The sequence below is a fragment of the Protopterus annectens genome, chromosome 6.part0 (genome assembly GCF_019279795.1).
Source record: "Protopterus annectens isolate FY-2018-M chromosome 6.part0, PAN1.0, whole genome shotgun sequence".
Lineage (NCBI taxonomy): Eukaryota > Metazoa > Chordata > Ceratodontiformes > Protopteridae > Protopterus > Protopterus annectens.
This window is the reverse complement of record NC_056737.1, coordinates 159,244,168-159,266,033: the sequence shown is the minus strand read 5'-3', so window position 1 is coordinate 159,266,033 and position 21,866 is coordinate 159,244,168. Positions and strand designations below refer to the sequence as shown.

At 38.9% G+C, this 21,866-nt stretch overlaps 1 protein-coding gene across 1 annotated transcript in view; it reads left to right on the top strand.

The window, feature by feature from the left end:
• Positions 1-21,866, top strand: part of LOC122803780 (echinoderm microtubule-associated protein-like 5) — a 3,919,718-nt gene that overhangs the window by 2,961,460 nt on the left and 936,392 nt on the right. The window contains exon 31 of the mRNA XM_044073467.1: positions 15,170-15,299. Within this exon, the coding sequence (XP_043929402.1) occupies positions 15,170-15,299 (130 nt within the window). The remainder of the gene's footprint in view (positions 1-15,169; positions 15,300-21,866) is intronic.

Here is a 21,866-nt window from a genome sequence, read left to right as displayed (position 1 = left end):
TATAGAGTACAACGCCACATTTGGTATGTACCTCACAAGACATCTGCAACAACTGGAAAGGCCACAGAAATACCTCACTAAAAGAATCACAGGCCTAAAGCAGATACCCTATGCTGACCATCTAAAAAAACTCCAGCTATACTCTGTCGCATATCGCCTAATCAGAGGCGATCTCTGCTTAACATACAAGGTCATGTCAAACTCAGTGCTGTTGGACATGCTACACCTAAAGAAATCCCAGTCCTTCAGAGCTACATGCTCCAGGGATCTAAACCTGGTCATCACAATAAACAAAACATGCTGGAGGGATAGGTTCCTGACCCAGAGACTTCCCATACTCTGGAATAGACTGCCCATACATGTCAAGCTGAGCGCCTCTTTGACCCTCTTCAAAAGGAACCTTGATGATTGGATGGGAGATAGGAAATTCACCCCGGGAATCACGTTAGTCTCCCTGCTAGACAGGGGACCAGGGAAGTAAGTATTCTGGGAAGAAATAGCCAAGGAATTGTTATGGCTAGGCTTGTATAGGCCCTAGGGCTGATAGCGTACTACCAACCTATGAACTTATAAGTGTACATGGAAAACACCACAGTCATGTGGTACATAAACAAACAGGGAGGCTCCAGGTCTCACCAACTATGCAGTTTAGCACAGGAGGCATGCAACTTGGCAGCAGATATGAACATCACACTCATAGTCACATACATCCCTTCTCAGGACAGTGTGCTAACAGACTTCTTAAGCTGCTTCCTGGTGTACCTCCAGCATTGGAATTTGAGCAGAGAGGTCTTCCACTAAATTCACACATTACTGTAGTACTCCTCAGATAGACCTCTTTGCTTCACCAAACAACCATTAGCTTCTCCGGTTCTCTACTCTTGTCCCACAGCCTAGAGGAAGGATGCCTTCTCTTTCCGCTAGACAAGGAAGTTCCTCTATGCCTTTCCTCTGCCTCTTCTAAAATTCTTCTCAAGGCACAAAAGGTAACATCCACAATTTTTACTGTCTCCATGTTGGCCAAGGCAACATTGGTTCCCCCTGCTGTTTCACCTGGCAAAGGGAAATTACAGGAGAATTCCTCTGCAGCTGGACCTGATAATGCAGCAAAAAAGGATTGCAGCTACACCAGAATCTTCCATCTCTTAGCCTGACCCTATGGATGACAGGATTTTAATTCCTCACAGACATCTCTTCTCTAAAGAAGTTGACAAGTCCTACAAGAGGCTAGGAGCCCAACTATAAGAATATCTTACACTGCCAAGTGGAAAAGGTTTTTCTGTTGATGCTGCAAACATAGTCAGTTCCACTCTTAGCACAGGTCCCTATGGCATAACAAAACCTCTGAAAACTTCTTCTGTCAGGCTTAGCCTACTCTTCCATAAAAGCTCACTTATCTGCTATCATTGCCTTCCTTCCTCTTAGCCCACCACTTATGGCTAGCCTGGAGGTTAAGCTTTTCCTTAGGAGAGTTTTTCATCTTAGCCCACCAAGGAAATCTCTCTCCCTTGGGATCTTAATTTTGTGTTAGAAAAGCTTACTGTACCTCCCTTTGAACTAGCTTCCTCTGCTTCTCTAAAATTTTGTACTTGGAAAACTATCCTCCTGTTGGCCCTCACCTCTGTTGGGAGAGGTTTTGAGTTACAAGCTGTCATGGCCATTCCTCCTCTTATTATTTTTTAGAAAGACATGGTGACTGTCAGGCTAATCCATCCTTCATGCCTAAGGTACTGAACAAGTTATCTCTCAACCATGCTATTCATTTCCCCCATTTCTTTCCCAATCCCCCAAATAGGAGTAAAGGATCCTAACTTAAGAAGGAAACATGGAGAAGCTGTAGCAGTGGGAAGGGGTGGGATGAGCATAAGTGGATTTAACCCGGGGTAAGATAGGAGCAGAGACAATTATTGGCTAGGTAGTTGAGTAGTTGTTGTCTGAACTCATGATGGTTGTGGATTTTTCGTAATTTTAGGAGGGAGAGTATTCCAAAGTTTGGTAATTTTATTGGAATAAAGGTAGTCTTCGTGATAGTTGTGGGATTGGGTGACCTTTAACATAAGTTTATTTGAAGAGCTGAGGGTCCTGTGGTTGCGAGTGAGTTGGACAAGACTAGAGAGGGCAGGACAGTTGAGAGGGTTGGTGAATTAACTTTTGGACCATTGTAAGTTGGTTGTGAGCTAAAAAGTTGGGGAGTTCTAGCCATTTTAGTTGCGAGAGCACAGTACAGTGGTGGGTCCTGTGTGGGGCATTCATGGCAAACTTTGCAATTTTTTGATAGCATGAGTCTAGATTATTTAGTTCAGACTTGCAAAGGATGGTGAGAATATGGGATACGTAGAGGAGGGTGAAAAAATGACATAGTGGGCAGGGAAATGAGCAGAGAGAGGCAGGGTTGTGGGTAGTGCAAGGGGTTTAGTTTTTGGTCCATTTTTCTTCACATAGGAAAGTGGCAACCCTACACACTGTGGATTTCCACAGGCAACTCAATTACTACATTGATAGAACGAAAACTTTCAGGAATTCTAATCATCTGTTTATTGTCTATGAATCTAAGAAAAAGCAACAATCAGTGTCAAAATGGACAATTTTTAAATGGTTGTCTCATACCATTGCATTTGGTTAATCACACCATAAAACACTTCCAGACAAAGTGAGGGCCCACACTGCAAAGGTTTGGATGATTTATTTGGCTTTTTGGAAAAGAGTGGGTTCTAGAAATACTCTAGAGGCAGCAACTTTTTCTTCTGTGCACACTTTTACCAAGTACTACAAGCTGGATTATTTCTGTAGATTCATATCAGACTTTGATAGGATGATTCTTCAGTGGGTCCTGGACTCTGAGCCTTATTTATCCTCCCTTTCTATCTAAGCTCTGGTATTCTTCCCTGTAGCTTAGGGTACTGCAGCAGTGACCAGTGATAAACATAGAATAGTTGTGTAAGTAAGCTTACCATAACAGTATGTGTTCAAATAGATTACTGTTGTAATACAAACTCCCTTCCTCCTTTCTCCTTTTCTTTATTGTTAAGTGGCAGGGTGTTTTATTATTATTTTTTTTTTTGTTATTTTCTTCTTCTAGCACATACCTCATACCTATCTGGTAGGGCCGTAGCCTCTCTTGTTCCGAGGCAAAACTGTTTTGAGAGTTTGGTGCCCCAACTACTGTCTTTATGCTGCTCTCCTCAGTCTCTGTAGCAATTAGGACACTTAGAATGTGTCCTAAACCTTTGGAAGCTGTCCATTTGTCTTTACTGTTGGCAAAATATATCCTTATAGATTTTGACTACTGCCAACAGTGATGTATTTGAACATTTGCTGTTATGTTAGGTTTATTCACACAAATGTAATTTCCTTGCTCTTGCTGTATTTCATTTGCAGATCATACTTGTTTAGACTAAGTAACATCCTCAGCAATCTTGGATGTACATTTCTAAAAGACTTCCTGAACATTCCTTGCAAAGGTTGTTTATACTTTACCATGTTTACCACATATACATTCATAGATTTTTTTCATATCCCTTCACTATTGTTAACAGTTCCCTGTTTACCTGAGCCTGCCTCTTATTTCTCATTTTTATACTAGAAACTATTCTATTATTAATGAATTATGAAGCCTGCCAAATTCCCATGTTATGACACTATTGTTTATCTCAGTAACATATGCATCTGTATTGCCTGTAGGACTTTATATCCATGGAAGAACTCATTACAAATGCATGGCAAATTCTTTCTAGGTTCACAATACTTCCTGAACTGCTTGGTTATTACAACTCTTTTATTTTTCTCCTCTTCAAAAAATTAGAAAATGTTAAGTACCTTTAGGCTTCTTCCACACTGACATGCAGACTTGTAGCACAGTGGCTTTTTCAGGCTTCTCAGCTAATCAGCTTACACAGAGGAACAACTCAAAATGTTATATGCAAACTTTCAGTTTTCTGATACATGTCTGCATAAACGTGAGAGAATTCCTGAAGGTTACACATGGACCATTTTCAGCTGTGAATTCTACATCAGTACTTTCCCATAATTAGATTGTTAAAAACACATATATTTATTATCATCTGCAGACCTGTTTCTCTACATTTACACTTTTTGAAGTCTGTCAGTTTGTCAGGTCAATAAACAACACAAAGACATGGTAGTTGGTAAATAACCTCCATCTTTAATCAGACTGAACAGTTAAGAAGAATGCATGTCACATGACATGCAAGATATATGTAGCTAATTAACTTTTAAAGCTTAATAGTCTGTGTATGACAATGTTATTTTTGGTCATAAGCTTCCTCTGGCGGCACCATTAGACATGATGTGTGACTTTCACCATTTCAATATTTGAGCATTATGTAGTTTTCTGTGGTTGGCTTTGGGTGGAAAGCATTTTAAGTAAACTGGATTACCCGTGGGCTTTTCCTTCACTCTCTGTTAATTTATCAAGATGTTAGTCATGGTGTCTGTGGCCCTTCAATAACTCAGTCTCCTTTCTGAATGAATGGTTGTTTACCACCTCCTAGGGGGTGTCTGCTTATTTTTTTAAACAGAAAAACATCATTATTGAATTATCACTTTTGATATAGGCAGTCTTACATTTATATAATTGAACACAAACCGTATTGACATATTTTCAGTTGCAAACATTAAATATCACATATAATCTTCTATATAGTCATTATCAAATGAACATTATATAGTTCATTCAATTCTTTCCTTCCCTTAAACCTTATTCCTCTTCCAAAACATTTTTATGGATATGTCATTCCCACAGATCCCATTTTTTCTATGTAATTTGCTCCTACTGTTTTCTAAAGATCCCATTTCCATTTTTTTCTGTCTGTTATTATATTCACTTCTTCTAATACGGTTGGTTTAAACTTTGATTTCCATTTTTTAGTAATTGTTTTTTTGGCAGCCACCAAAATTAAACTCAACAAGGCCTTTATGTATAGGCAATTCAGATCCTATATCACAGCTCAAAAAATCATTTCCTTATTTGCACCAACTTGCTCACCCAGTATTTGTGATAGAGTAGTCTGCAGGAATTTTTTAAAGTCTGAAAACTCATTACACTCCCAAAAAATATGTTCCCAATTACTTCTTTCTTCCCCATTACACATCCAACATTTGCTCTCTACCTGAAGAAAAATTATTTGGAGTCTACTTGGGGTATAAAAATACCTATGTAAACACTTCCATGCAAAGATTGTAAATTTTCTAGACTTTGTTGCATATTTGAGAGTCATACATATATCCTCCTTTGTTTCTTTGTGAATTGTGTATCCGGTCTCTCCTCCTAATCCTTTCTAATCTCCTCTGATTGATTCTTATAGTTATAATGTAATATTTTATATGATCAACTAATTATCTCTGTTTTAACAGCAGCTTCTGTTCTAAATAATAATAAAAACTCTACCACTGCTGGTCTTTCACTTAGGATCCCCCTATTTCTTTCTGTTTGTATATACTCTGATATCAGTCATTGAGAAGGGAATGCAATGTGTAGCCTGCAGTCCAAATTAATTCTTGGCCTCTTCCCATTCTATTACCTTTCCCTCTCTAAGTATTTGCTCCTAATATCTTGGATCCTTCACCAGTTTTCTCCACTCCCACTTGCACATTGTCTGTATCCCTAATTGAAGTCATCTTTCCATAGCTGCATCCAAAATCCAAGTCTGAACTTGTTTCTTGAGCTTTCCTCCTGTTTTGTCATCCCTTTCCACTTTGAATTTTGGCCCTCAACTTGTGCTACATATAGGAGTCTTTAACTGTCTAGATTTGAAATACCCATTCAAATCTGGTAATCCCAAACCACCTTGTTCTGTTGGAAAGATCAGATTATCCCACTTCACTCTTGCCATCTTCCAGATGAAGTCCCTCAACTCTTTTATTAATTGCTATCCGCAATTTCTCCTCTGATTGATAAAAATATGTCTGACCTGTGTATAAAACTAAGGGGACTAACAACATTTTGACTGCTTGTACCTTGCTATCCATATCTGTAGAACAGAGCTTACATTTTCTCAGTTTTTATAGTAACTTTTGTTTAGTCCCTTTCCACATATCTTTATCTGCCATAACAGAATCCTTTTTAACCCATTCTTGTAAGTACTTTCTTTTTATCATGTCCCCATAAATATGGGTATTGATGAACCAATTTGTGTGTGGGTACTTGGTTTATAGCTATTTTTTTGTTTTTTCCTCATCAAGTTTGTATCCGGAAAAGACTTGAAACTGTCTCATAATGCTACACAACACTGAACTGTCCTTTTCGGGTTCTGTCAGGTGCAAAATAATATCATCTATAAATCAAGCCAACTTTTCTTGATTACCATACCAATTATATTGTTGAATTAATGAGTCCCTTATTTTCTTTGCCTTCTTCTTCTTCTTCTGGCTTTTTCCCAGTTAGGGGTCACCACAGCTGATCATCTGTCCACTCATGATTGGCAGTGGAGTTTTACAGTGCTGAGTTGCCAGCCCAGCGCCCAACCTTCCACAGAAGGCACACACATGCACACACTCACACCTAGGGCCAATTTAGAGTGTCCAATTCACCTACTGCATGTCTTTGGGATGTAAGAGAAAACTGGAGCACTAGGAGGAAACCCACGTGACCTCAGGGAGGGCATGCAGACTCCACACAGAAGGCACCCCAGCCGAGAATCGAACCGGCGAACCGCTTGCTGTGAGGTGGCAACGCTAACCGCTGCACTACCATGTCCGCCCCCCTTATTTTCTTTGCCAATGATTCTAAATGTAAAGCAAATAAATGTGAAAGAGGACACCCCTGCTTGGTTACTCTGTTTAAACAGAACTTATCAGAGAAGATCTCTGCCTCCACTTTAATTTTCTCCTCTGATCCCTGTTATATCCTCCTACTAACCTTATTATCCTGTCAGGGAATGCAAGCACTTCCATTGCCCTTCTCATAAAATCCCAACATACTCTGTTGAATGCTTTCTCTGTATCAAGACCCGCCAGCAATAGTGGTGTTTTCTTTCATTCTGCCTACCACTGGATCATCATTGTTCTATTAATTTTGTCAAATGTTTGCCTCCATTCCACAAAACCACATTGACCCATAGCTATCAATTTTGGCAGCACCTTTGCCATTCCTTTAGCCATTTTAGACATAAACACTTTATAATTATGGTTTAGAATTGAATTGGACCTATATAAAGCTGGATCAGATGTGTCTTTACCATCTTTAGGTGTTACAACCACAACACCTCTCTTCCAGGATATTAAAATGCTGTTAACCAAAACCTTCCAGATGTTTATCACTTTCTTCCATCGTAGCTTCCAAATTTCCACTGAAATCCCATCTATTAATGGAGACTTTCCTGTAGATTGCTTATGTGTCACAATTTTTGTCTTATCTCCTCCTATCCTGTTAATAATTAGCATATTCTACCTCTAACCTTAAGATATTTAATTCTTCCATAACTATTTCCATTTGTATTTTTTTCTTCATTTCCACATGTTTCTGCTTTACACAGATTTTTTAAAATTTCCAAAAGATTTCTAATAACTCTTCAGGATCTCTGGTTATTTTTTTGTTATAGGCTACCTAATCTTGGCAAAAACAATTTCACTTTCTGTTGTCTAAACCATTGTAGTAAGAGCTTTTTTGCTCTGAAGTTACCAAAAAAGGGTTGCTTAGCAATCCTACTAAACACATGCATATTATCCAGGTACCCCATATTTCCTCTCTAACTCTCTGCAGTTGCACCTCTTCTTGTTCAGTAAGAGTACCTTATTTTGCAATACTTTAACCTTTTTTCAGTCCCTCTAAATAATTCTTGTTACTTATTAAACATGTCTGTTTTTCTTGGGTCTATATTATATGCTCAAAGAGGCTTTTCTTCGAACATATACTCATCAACAACTAAAGAGCGAATGCCCTAAAGTGCGAGTGACAACATCCATGAACTTTTTCCTTGGGGAAAAAAATTCATGGGGCCATATAAAAAAAACACAAACTTCAAAACCCTTATCAAGTGGGGGGCTGTGCCCCCCCCAACTAAATATACCAACTATGAGATCGTTCTACATTGGGGAAAATGGCAATTCCCAATAACGGCCAACTGAATTTTTCCCGAGGAAAACATTAACAGACGTGGCCGTTCGCACTTTAGAGCATTCTCTCTTTACATGTCATTGATTATATGCTCAAAGAAAAGTCTCTTCGAGCATATAATATAGACCCATTTTTCTTTTATTTCTGCCCTGATTTTCAAATCGACTTTCATTTTATCCCAGTCCCTATCTATATTTTCTGAAGAAATGTCTGTCTTTCCTTATAACTGCTTAATAATTTCCACTACCAATTTCTAAAGTTCTTCTCTGTTTATCAGATAAGTTAGGAAGGGATAGTGCCTCAGTTGTATTTCATTACTTTGTATTTTTATTTTAATTATTTACTTTGTGATTTGAAATAGTTATTGCATGCTTATTAAAATTTTAAATTAAATGCACATGTTTCTGTGAAATATAATTTCTGTTTAGCCTAGTCCAGTTTTTGTACCATGGGGAATAATATGTAAATTCTTTCCAAGCTCCTACTAGTGAATTTACTTTTTCCATGCAAAATATGTTCTCTGACTGCAGATCTGCTTCATATTTTGGAATTCTAATGAAATGTCTTACTGCCTAAGGTAGCAGGTCTCCTCATAAATGATGGAACTTAGTTTCCCTTCCTGCTTTCTTATCCAATATTCTTTCAACCTTGAATGCATCATTTGGAGTTGGGAACCCACTTTAATCAGTGAGCCTGATGTTGTTAATCTTCATTCCATTCATCACTGATGGGCTGTCGGTTCTGTCCTCGGAACTGAGTCGGCCTTATACCAAGCTCGCGCCAGCCAAAAACTCTCGAGCTAAGCTATTCCCCACAACACCCTTCTCCCTGTTACCTCAGATCTCGTTTGCTGCAGAGCTGTAAAGCCGCTTTCAAGCCAGCTCTCAGCTAAGTCTTACATATAGAAGCCGATCTGCATATAAAAGTTCTAGAACTGAGGGCAGTACTTTTGGCATTGCAAGCATTTCAGTCTGACCTTCCTTCAGGAACAATTTCTATCCAATCGGACAACATGTCAGTAGTTTGGTATATCAACAAACAAGGAGGAACCAAGTCTTATCCCCATGTCGAGAGGCCATGAGAGTTTGGCAAGGAGCAATAGCTTTCAACCGCTTCCTGATAGCAAAGCATATCTTAGGGAAATCCAATGTGATTGCAGACAAGTTGAGCAGATGCATTCTCCTGCCTCATGAGTGGTCCCTCAACCCCAACATAGTGGCAAAGACCTTCAGCCATTGGGGCTAGCCTTGCTGCAACCTATTCTCCTCCCCATCCAACCACAAATGCAGCAACTACTTCACCCTAATTCCCTCGCAGGGGGAGTCCTTGAGTGATGCTCTAATCCATGATTGGCCCACAGGACTGCTTTATGCTTAACCCGCCATCCCTTGATTCCTCAGTTCCTGAAGAAAGCTCTTCGGTTGAAAAGCAAAGTGATCCTCATAGCACCTTATTGGTCTCGACAGGTATGGTTCCTCTTTCTTCAGCTTCATCTACTTCACTGACCATGGATCCTGGATCCAACTCCACATCTGATATACCCCCCCCCCCCAAGGGTTGAGTCACCCAAACTTGACCAGTCTCAAGTTCACAGCTTGGCTTCTCCACTTCCAGTGATCAACAGGCATTGTAATCTTTCCTGTCCAGTATGTGACATTATCCTGGTTTCCCATAAACCATCCACCAGGAAACTTTATGCTGACAAATGGAAAAGATTTTCAATTTGGTCTAGACAAAGAAAACTAGATCCGTATTCTGCACCAGTTTTTGCCGTACTCCAGTACTTATCAAACTTCATTGAGGAGGATGCCGCAGCATCAGCTATATGAGTTCATTTAGCGGCCATTTCAAATTTTCATAATGGTTTTGGTGGTTCCTCCTTAATTTCACATAATTTAAGCAAAAGCTTTTTGAAAGGAGTCTTATCACTCCAGACCTCCAATTAAGCAGCCCATAGAACAATGGAGTCTCACACTAGTCTTAAAATCTTTAACACAGCCTCCCTTTGAGCCTGCAGCCACTTGTGACATCAAGTTTCTGTCTTGGAAATCTCTTTTTCCAGTGGCCATTACATCGGCCAGGTGCATTTCCGAGCTCAAGGCTGTATGCATGAAGCATCTTTATTTGATTTTCCATAAGTACAGAGTATCACTATGGACCAATTCTTCCTTCCTTCCCAAAGTAATTTCTGAGTTCTCAATTAATCAGATGCTTGACCTACCAATTTTATTTCCTGAATTTCTGAACAAAGGAGAGTATTGTTTACATTTATTTGATGTGCACAGAAAACTGAGATTTTTACTTAGACAGGACAAAAACAATCCATAAATCAAGCCAATTATTTATATCATTCTCTGGTCCAAAAATTGAAAAGTCCGTCTCGAAAGTAACCTTATTTAAATGGCTTAGAGATTGTATAATTTTCATCTATCACCAAGAGAGAAGCAAAACATCTGAGCTCATGCCACTATATCAATGGCAACTTCTGTGGCGTTCCACTGTAGAACTTCCATGGATGACATCTGTGGAGCAGCTACATGGGCTACTCCTCATACATTTATCACTCATTACAAATTGGATCTGGTCTCCAAGGGAAGAGTTTCATTTGATTCAGTGTTGCGCAGGAAAATTCTTCCATAACGGTCTCCCAAGCGACACAAGGTAGCTGGGGACTCTGTCCCATCAGTGATGAATGGAATGAAGATTAATAACATCAGATAAAGAAGTTATGTCTTACCATAACATTCCATCTGTGTTGTTGATCGTCATCCATTCATCACGTCCCACCCTCCTTCCCCCTCCTAGAGGCTGCTGGGGATACTTTGGGTCCATTTCCTGAATTAAGGTTCTTGCTCAAGGTTCTTGCTCAGAGACAGCCTCTGCTTTAATAATTATGGGCAAACTCGATCTGAGGTAACAGGGAAAAGGGTATTGTGGGTAAAAGCTCAGCTCGCGAGATTTTGGCTGGCGCATGCTTGGTATAAGGCCGACTCTGTTCCAAGAAAGGTACTGACAACCCATCAGTGATGGATGAAGATCAACAACACAGATGGAACATTATAGTAAGACATAATTTCTTTATTTGTATAGAAGACTTTCTTGACATCAGTCTTTTAGAGTCACTTTTCAGATTCTAGAGTTACTTATAAAGCCAGAAATGTTGTTAGCTGGGTCAGGCAGTAGTAGGCAGTAGTGTGTTAAATGAAAAAACAGTTTGAGACTTTTTCCTGTTGTGTGTGCATGGGAGTGGTCTACATCTGGGAGTAGACCACCAGCCAGCAGGAGACAGCTGAATGGGTGGAACCAAAAACCACAACAACAGGAACTTTAATTAAATAGAGTCCAATCAAGACAAAATGAAGTGTAGAAGAAAAAAATTCAATCATGCATTGGGCTACATGAACTTACTTAATCCAGATGGAAAAACAGGTTGAGAGGCATGAAAAAAAAAAAATTACTTTTTATACATTACTGGAATGCCAGTCAAAATCAAGTATAAAAACAAGCAACACTCAGCTCAAACACTACTCCTTGCATTGCAGTTCTCTATATAATTTATTATCATCTTTATAAAATTACCAAGTAACATGCTGAAAGTAGCACTCTGTGATACACTATCTACTTGTTTCATGGGGAAAACAAGAAACAAGCTCAAGATAATTTGTAAAAAGGATTCCTGCACAAGTTATGGACACACACATAGATTGGAAATATGACTGCAACTCTCCAGTAAATGTAATGAGCTCTGAAAATACTGTAATCCTGTCCAAATACTGTCATATGCATTTCAATACCCAAGGCTTATACATTATCTAGTTATGTAAATATTCTCTGCATGGCTCTTACAATCCCCCACCAGCTTACCTGATGCTCATAAATCATTTTGCCAAAACAGAGCAGCAGGGGCACTGTGACAGCATGCATTCCTCCTAATATAAGAATCATAAATCAACAGTATATACTCTGCACACTTACACTGCATAACTGCTCCTTGCCTTCCTTGGACATCCAGAGCCAGCCTACAATGGGAGGGGGGGGGCAACAAGTATGTGTCAATTTTAAATGTCTGACTGGACAGTGATGGCTCTGACCATACAGAACTAGAAGTAGGACACAGGCTCAAAAATAAGGACAAATTTTTATATATTGCTGTAGTAACTTAGATAATTTTCTGAAGGGTATGAAATCTGAAACTCAAATGTCTGCCATTATTTTTCTAACTCAGTCTTAAATGACTTGCCACTAATTTGCCAGAAAAAAAATTTTATGAAATAAGAGCATTTAAGAGCATCTACATGCATTTCTGAAATAAAAGTAATCTATAACTCTGTCATTACAGTTATATTATAATGTAAAACCTCCCACATTTCTCCAAAAATTGCCATTTGGAGGAGGGATTGTTAGGGGAGAGCAACATTTTGAGCCAAAATTGGGACAATTGAGGGTTGGATATTCAACCTCTTAATGCAGGAAATCTGGACAAGGCCAAATATATTAGGGGGAACAAAACACACTACTAAAATTGCTCTTGTATAAACTTAAGACAGTTGATAGAATAACAGGTCTTGCATTAGCATGCATTTTTCTGATGGTTTAGTGACTTCATTCCTAATTGATTTGCTAGAAAACCACACATTTTATGAGGAACAAACCAATATCTATTCATTCTGCAAAAATATGGACAATTGAGAGGTATAGTTCAACCTTCCTCCCCACATCACAAAAATCATGGGGGAATGGAGCCTCCCCTGCAGCCATCCCAACATCCCATTCCTTGGTTAATGATTTAGAGTTCATTTGAAAGTTTTACCTAATAGATGTCTGTTAAACAAAGCAATGCAGTCTCACAATGAAAATAGACTTAGCATTAAAACTTCTCTGGCCTTGAAACTCACATGCATTGAAACAGCATTGAAACCCACATTCAAAGAAAATACATTTTGCCAGTGGTGGATAAAGATTGACTCTGGGCTGTTTTCAAAATCCCCCTTGAACATGAAACATACACATGCTCTTTGATACACCTTCCTGACTGTATTACATTATATTCCTTGTACAATACAGTACAGTTGTTAGAGGGCATTTTAAATTTATTGTTTTGAACATTCTTCCAGTAAACAATGAAACAAAATGCATGCACCAATGACAAAACTGCCCAATTCAGAACATTTCCATCATAACCTTCTATAGTCCACCAGTATCAGTAAATATGCACAATCTCTGAAGTAGTAAAATCCACATTAAAGAAATCTGTAACTAATAAAGAGGTTGCTGCTAGCAAACAACTTTATATGTCATTGTTTCATCTACAAATAAAGTGCCTGTTGTCCTTGAAGAATAAATTGCCAATGTTGCATGCATTAAAAAAATGATAAGCTAGTGGGAATGGATAGCAAACTGATAACAGGTTCATAGTTACTAGGTATCTTTGCCAAAAAGGACTCCATCATTCACCCCCTTTACAACACAGTACAGTATCAGCAATGCATCTACCTACTGTGGGAGTAGAACCCACAGCCTTCTGCATCAAAAGCAAGTACACTACCTGTTGTGCTGTGAACAATGCAAGCAGACTTAGCATAAGCAGCACTAAACTTTTGTTCCCCTGCAGCTCTCAGCTCCTTATAAAATCTACTCGACACTCAGCTGTATCTGTGAACTTTGCAGCACAAGATATCTGGGAAAAGCCAAAATTTATTGGGACACATTTTAAACATTGCTTGTATAATGTTGGAAAGTTGCTAGCATAAAATGCTGTGTTACCACCATACATTTCACTGCCACGTCTTGAACCCAGGGACAGAGAAACATACCACTATGCCAAATCAGCTGAAACAGAGGAAGACAAACTTAAATGGCTACTATTTAGTGAATTCAGTTCTCACCATAGCTGTCAACCTCTTAGCAAAAAACACCTGAAAAAAGACAATAATGTGGGAATACGGCTGCCAAACATATTCAGTGAATTCAGTTCTCATCATAGCTCTCAACCTTAGCACAAACTACCTGAACGAGGCCAATAATGGGGGAATACAGCCCCAAATATCCATGTTATAAACTTAGACAATTGCTAGAATAAGAATATGAAGTCTGAAATTCAAATGCCTGTTGTTTTTAAACATTTGACATTTGTTAACCAGGAAACTAGTCTGACAATGCTACCAGTGCACCACTGCACTACATAAACCACAGATTTTATGAGGAACAGAACAAATATGAGGGCAAAATTTTTACAAATAGTGGTGGGTAGGGAATTCAGGTCCTGCCACCTGCATCCAAGGAACAGGTTCAAGCCTGAGTATTTTTCCACTCCCCACCTGTGTTAAGAAGGGCATTTCACACACACACACACACACACACACACACACACACACACACACACACACACACACACGCACACACTTACCTGTAAATGGGTCCAGAAGCAGTAAACCAGGTCCAACTCCATTGTCTCCTGCAAGAGCTTTGAACTCAGCCTCCTGATTGGTTCTGTCTGTGGCTCAAGCAGTGGCAGTCTGAGTGTGTCAGCATGCACACAGCAGTTCGTTTTAAAGTTTATGTTTCACGTTATGTATTTCTTTTATTTCTAGATGGGAGGGCTGCAGTCCTGCAGACCAATAGCATGAGCCGCCCCTGCCACCAGCCACCACATATTTATGCTTATGTTGGGCTCTGGCTGGCTCAATAAAATGTGGGGACAGTTTTCTAAAATGTGATTACTTTGCAAGGTACAAGGTAAAAATATGCAGCAAAATCAGAGACAGTCTGCAAAACCAGAGACAGTGGAGAGGTACTCTAACATTACAATGAGCCACACCGCCTCCCTTTTCCCCAGGATATGTGAGCTGACTTTGGCCTCACACTTCTTCCTTCTCATGTCATCTCCTTAAGCAGATGAGATACTAGTTGATTCTGTGTCATCTAGGTCACAATCACAGATTTATTCATCTTCATTGTAGGGCCAGCATAAGGGGAGTGGTATTGTGTTTCATTATGATTCGAGTTCTGAAACTGGAGTTTGCATGTTGTGCTTTGAATACTGACTTGCTTGTAAGTCACTTCAGATAATAAGAGATGTTATCTTTATTTTCTAAGGATCTGGTCCTGGAATTGGTGTTTGGATATCGAGGGAGAGACTGCCGGAACAATATTCACTACTTGAATGATGGTGCAGATATTGTGTATCACACTGCTTCTATAGGGATTCTCTATAATATTGCCACAGGTAGGCATGATGTAGTGTGTATAGAAATGTTATATTTTCTTTTAATTAACCTTTACAGATTTTATCAATTACTATCGTCTATACATTTTTTAAATCTTCTTGCCTGTTCTAAATTAAGATTCATATTATTCATTTATAACCACTTTATTTTAAAAGTATTGTCCAAATTCAGGAAAGAATTATTAAAATGTGTTCTGTAAACTTAGAAGTGTGGTGACCCTGCACATTTCTTCATAGATGTTGTAGTGTTGTATGTGGATACATGAATAAAGAAATGATATGAAATGAAAGGAGGTTATGCATTTACTCTCCTGGTACTTTTTATAATACCTTAATAATCAGAAAGAGGCATAGAGATGACTGCCATACGGTAAGACAGCTTTCCATTTCTTGTTCATATCACTGAGATATGTGATCATTGTAGTTTTGTTGTGTTTTCTGTAGCATAAATCCAACCTTCTCTTTTCTGACTGAGCAAAATTGTTGTTTTCATAAATATTTTTAGGCTATTATTAACTTTGCTAAAATTATTTATTCCATTGCAGTTTGAAACTCTGTTTTGGTTTCTAGTGTCAGTTTAATTTCTGAAAAAAATGTCAACCTTTCATCTCTGCACATAAAAGAAAAAAAATGCGAAAGCTGAGCACATGCTGGTGTCATTCACTTTTTTATAATGTATATATATTCATTTACTTCATTTTTTTAATTACGGTGCCAGTAGTGGAACTCTAGCTAAGATGATTAGACCAGTCTGGAACTAAAGCATTTCTTCTAGGTACCTCTTCCACATAGTCTGTCTGCACATTCACTGTCACATACTCACTGATACATAGTTGTGATCACCCTAACTTCCTCAGTTCTTATTTCACCATTGTCAAGTCTACAGTATAGTTTTGACTCAACAGCAAGCTTGGCCAACCAGGCACCAACAGGAGCATTTAGCTATTTGTTTTGTAAGAGTCATGCAGTTTTGTTATTTCTATTTTTGTCACTTCAGTTAAACAAGAGTTTTCTTCACTGCATGTTTTCTGAAACTTATTGAAGACATGTAGGATAGAGATTATTGTTTTGGAAGGCTTCTCTTTCAGGTCATATTAAATACTATTGTACCAGAATATCTGCAAAACTATGTGTAGACTGTACAGTGTCAGCATTAATGATCCCAGTAGGGAAAGCCTGTGCATTCATGATTGCGCCTTTCTGCAGTCAGGTAAGCTTGCATGGATTTTAAACGTATATGTTTATGAAACTGGCAGTTACTTAAATTTTATTTATTAATGTATTTTTTTTAGTTTTAAATTGGTGAGTTTTATTGGAAACTGATATGGTAGTTTGTTGCTTTGATATTTGAATCTAACTTCAAACAACACAAAGCTAAATGGTTTTCTGGTGAAGGTATTTGATCAAACCCCCAGCAATGGGCTTTACTTAAATATTATCACATTTCAGTCTTCCCACCTTGTAAATTAGTCTTTTCAGATTCTCAATGTCATATTTGCCTGTTTTCCATTTAGAAAACTGACAAATAAATGTCAAAGTAGTATTTTTCTCTTACTCATAAATAAAATAGCTTTCATCCATTTTACATGTTCCATTTCTTTAGAAGAATGATTTATTGCAAAGATGCATCTTCCTTTTATGTTTAATTCCTCTGACCTGTTCCTAGTATTGAGGTATAATGGTGATGTCTTCAGGACTAAAAATAGGAAGCCATTTACTGCAGAGTGCTTCCCGCACATTAAGTTGTTGATGCTGTTATTTTTATAGTGCTGTAAAATACAGCACATTAACAGATACAAAATAAATTCTATAAGAACACAAATCTGTACTGTGACTTAACAGTATGTGACATTTTTTTATGTATGTATTCATCAAGTTATCCTCCTGCTTGTTTCTGAAATAGAGCACCTTAAGAAATTATAGGGTGAATTAGAAAAACAATTACAAATATGTATTATGACTTAATACTTTGTGACATATTTGTGTCCTGTATTCATCCTCCTTTCTTGTCTTTCTTTTTGGGTGTCATACTGTACACCATAGCTGTTAGAATTAAAACTAGCTTATTTAAGATTTCCAAAACTTCAAAATTGAAATGTAATGTGTGCTTATGTACAAAATCCTTGTAAAAGCAGTTTTGAAATAGTTTCAAAAATTAAGGAATAAACAACATATTAAAAACAATGATTCCCTGTGTAATGTAGATAGATACTTTTCTGAGGGACTGTGCCCTCCGTGCCACTGTTAACTAAACATGCAAACTCCGAGGTAACACTGCCTCATGGTAAGGAGAATAATGAGAATGTCTGGCTTTCTGTTAAACACCAAACCCAACAAAAAACAAAATATTCCACTATCTCTAAGGTACTGTCAACTTAAGGCTGATATATTTAGTTCATGGAGGGTTGATAAGCTGTCACATCAAGGGGAAAAGATTTACGTCCACACATTGTATGTAGAGTAGTGCAACCACATTTACATATATGTATACACAGTATAGAAACTTGAATGCATTCCTTCTGAATTTATATTTCACAGCTAACAAAGTCTACATTCTACAGTACTTGGTGTTTTCTAATTTAAAAGCTTTCAGCATTGCACATTCATTTATATGTTAGAGGCCTACCCTGCAGTGAAATGATGTCAGGAAATGAGTACTCTTTAAGCTGCTCTTCAAAATCCATTTGCCACACTCACAGTTTTCAAGTATGCACTTGTAGTTTACAGTAAGCATAACTTAACTAAAACATTCTCATACACTGCTTCAGATTTATGCTTTCAGTTATTCAAGTGCTACTTCTGACAAATCACACATTTATTTATACACAAGTAATGCTTTTTTATTTGTCCAACAGGTGTTCAAAATTCTAATAGGTATTTATACAATATAGTTTATCAGCATTACGATAATACCCATTTCTTATTTCAAATCATAGGTTCATAGGTGTGTACTAGGCTAATGGCCCTGGGGCTTTTATAAGCCTAGCCATAGGATTACCCTGGCATCGTGCCACCTGACCATAGTTCCCAGTGCCTCTGTCGAGTAGAACCAGTGGGGTTATTCGCAGGGTGAATTTTCTATTTCCCATCCACTCATCGAGATTTCTCTTGAAGAGGGTCAGCAAGGTGCTCTGCTTGACATGTATGGGAAGTCTATTCCATAGCACAGGCAATCTCTCGGTTATGAACCTGTCCCTCCAGTATGTTCTGTTGATTATGGTAATGAGGTTGAGGTCTCTGGAGCTTGTGGTGTGGAGGGATTGGGATTTCTTTAGATGTAGCATTTCTAACAGAGCTGGGTCAGACATGGCTTTGTAAGTCAAGTAGAGATCGCCTCTAAGTAGGCGATATGAGAAAGAGAATAGTTGTAGCTTTTTGAGTCTGTCCATATAGGACAAGTCTTTAAGACCTAGGATCATCTTTGTGAGGTACTTTTGCAGCCTCTCCAGTTGTTACAGGTGTCTAGTGAGGTATATGCCAAGTGGGGCATTGTATTCAATGATTGGCCTAATGAGGGAAGAGAAGAGGGAGGCAATTTTATTATTCATTTGTTGACTGGGATAGTCCGACTGGGACAGAGCCCTTTTTCAGTGGAAGCCTGGGGAGAAAAGCTCCATGACTTCTTTCTTCCTGGATGCAAAACCCTTAGTAATGAGATGAGCCACATAGAAGGACTTTCTGACCACAGTGGCAGTGTGGTGATCAAAAGAGAGGCTGCTGTCAACCTGTGTTCCCAGATCTCTTATAACGCCTTCTGTGTTCAGTGGACTACCATCAGTGTTGTAATTCATGGGAACCGGGTTTTTCCCAAAGGGGCATGACGACACATTTTTTGGCATTGAGCTTAAGACCATGGTTCTGACACCAGTCGTTAGTCTCAGTGAGGCCATTCTGTAGGATCAGAGAACAAATCCAATAGTCCAATAGCAGCAAAACATGTGGCAGAAGACAACAACAGTAATCCAAACAGCTTTAGACAACAACAGTAATCCAAACAGCCTCAGTAAAATCCAAAATTGTTTTTTGTGTAAGCGCTTTCATAATGTTACATATTACTTCATCAGACAAACATAGCATCCCCGACTTCATTTTAAATACTAAATGTTCAATACAATTTACCAATCCCAACTCAGTAAATTCCCTCCAAAACTTCCAATTAATCACAGACCAATTGGAAACTAGTATTTATTATAACCCACCTACTTTTTCATCTGACATTCCTTTAATAAGCAACTTCATACAATAAATAACGGATACATGAGTTAAAAATATATATAAAAACATATCAAATTAATTAATATTATTTCCTTAGTTTCCTAGCTTTTAAAACAGGTCTTAAAGGGACGGAATCATTTAAACCAGACCCCCGATGTGCCCCTAGTCTCAGGATCCACTGAAGCTCAACGTTTTCAGTGTCATTAACTACATCACCCAATCTCTTACTCTCTGACTGTATGTGCAACACCTGAAATAAAAAAAGTATGTGACTCCCCCTCTGTTAGTGTGTGCTTCGCTATTGCACTACAATCCTGCCCCTTCTTATAACACTATATGTGGTCCCTAATCCTTTCCCTAAGACATCTGTTGGTTTACTTACATAAAACTTAAAACAGCAGACACAGTGTGTAACATACACAATATTCTGTGTATTGCAGTTGGCTCCCATCCTCAAGTGCCATAAATGCCCACTATCTGGGTGCCTAAAGAATCTGGACTCATCAACATGTGGGTAATATAAACATGCTCCACACTTTCTGGTCCCAGCTTCTAATGGAACTATACTATCACAAGATCTAGGGTAACAGAGTTGCTGTTTAATATTCTTTCTATTCTTGAAACTATACCTGGGTTTATTGCCCACTAACTCACCCGTCCTGTCATCCACAGTTCAGATGTGCCAATTCCTACTTATTATTTTCTTAATTTCATCCACCCCCTTGGTAAAAGTTAATACCACAGGAACTGTTTCTTCATTAGGAACAACCCCTGTTCTGACTCTATTGAGATCTGAAAAGTAGGGGGTACCACGACCTCTCCTTTCATTCATTACCTTACCATGCATTTTTCCTATATCTTGTCGCTTGTTTCCCCGTTCAACAAAAGCTTCCTCCAAAAAGTTCAGTTCTTTCATAAAGTCAATTTAGTTGTCTAAAGCTGTTTGGGTTACTGCTCTTGTCTTCTGCCACATGGTTTTGCTGCTGTTGGACTATTGGATTTGCTCTCTGTTCCTTTGGGTTTTCATTTTTCAAGTCCATTCTGTAGGATGTCAACATCCCTTGGGGAGTTAATAATACCTCCCAACTTGCATTTGTCTATGAACCTTGTCAGTCCGAGTCGCTTCATGCTGGCCTGGACTTCAGAGAAGTAGATACCAAACAGGAGAGGACCCAGGACCGAACCCTGTGGGACTCCACTCGTGACTACTCAGCAGTCTGACTTGAAGTCAGCTTTCACATTGTAGGTTCTATCTGTGAGCCACCTAGTGATATAGGGGTTGATGCCTAGCTTAGTGAATTTTTATATAATTCCTGAGTGGGGAATGGTATCAAAGGACTTGGCTAGGTCAAGGTAGGTTGTATGAACCACCTTACCTTCATCCACAGCTCTGGTGACTGACTCAAAGAAGTTGACCAAGTTGAGTAGGCATGATCAACCCTTCACAAAACCAAACTGTGTGGGATCCAGAGTTTGGAGATTCCCTATATCCTTGTTTATTAGGTTCATGATGATGACTTCCATAGCTTTACATATCAGACTCATCAGGCTAATGGGGCAATAGTTCCCAAGCTCTGTAGTCGCTCCTCCTTTGGGCAGAGGGATGACTGTAGCAGTGCACCATTTGGTAGGGACAAAGCCTGAGGTGAGGCTGTATTTGAACAGGGCACACAGATGAGGTGCCAGTTCACTCTGTAGTTAATGTAGAACACAGCCAGGGGTATTGTCAGGTCCCATAGAAGCTGTATTCTTGGCCTTGGACAGTGCTGTTTTAACCTGTGCAGCAGTGATACTGGGTGCCTGGCAATCTACTGGTATTGTGATTGGTGCGGGGGGCAGGGGTAACGTTGGCACTGAATCTGTCGGCCAGTATATTGGCAATATCTGTTGGCTCAGTATAAGAGGTACCATTGTGCAGTAGCTCAGAGCAAATCTGGGTATTGCCGTGGAGATTCTTTACATAACTATAGAAGGCCTTGTGGTTGTCTTTACTATCTGCTGCAATTCTGTTTTCATAGCTAGCTTTAGAGGATTTGATGCGGGATCTCAACTTTTTGTTGAGGCTGATAAGGGAGTTTTTCCAGTCTTGGGACTTCACCTTATTCCGCATCAGTTTCCTCCATCTGTTGTAGAATTTGTTTATGGCAGGGGACCACCAGATTAGCTTAATTTTTTGGAGGAGAGCATCTTGGTTTTATTAGGTATGTTGAGATCCATGCATTTTTATACGTGTTCGTACAGTGCATTGGTGTATGATTCGGCGGCCATGCAACTATTCTCCATTTGCATGGGTACCGTGAAGTTAGCCACCTCTGTTTTTAGGAGCCCAAAGTAAGCTTTGGAGAAGTTTTT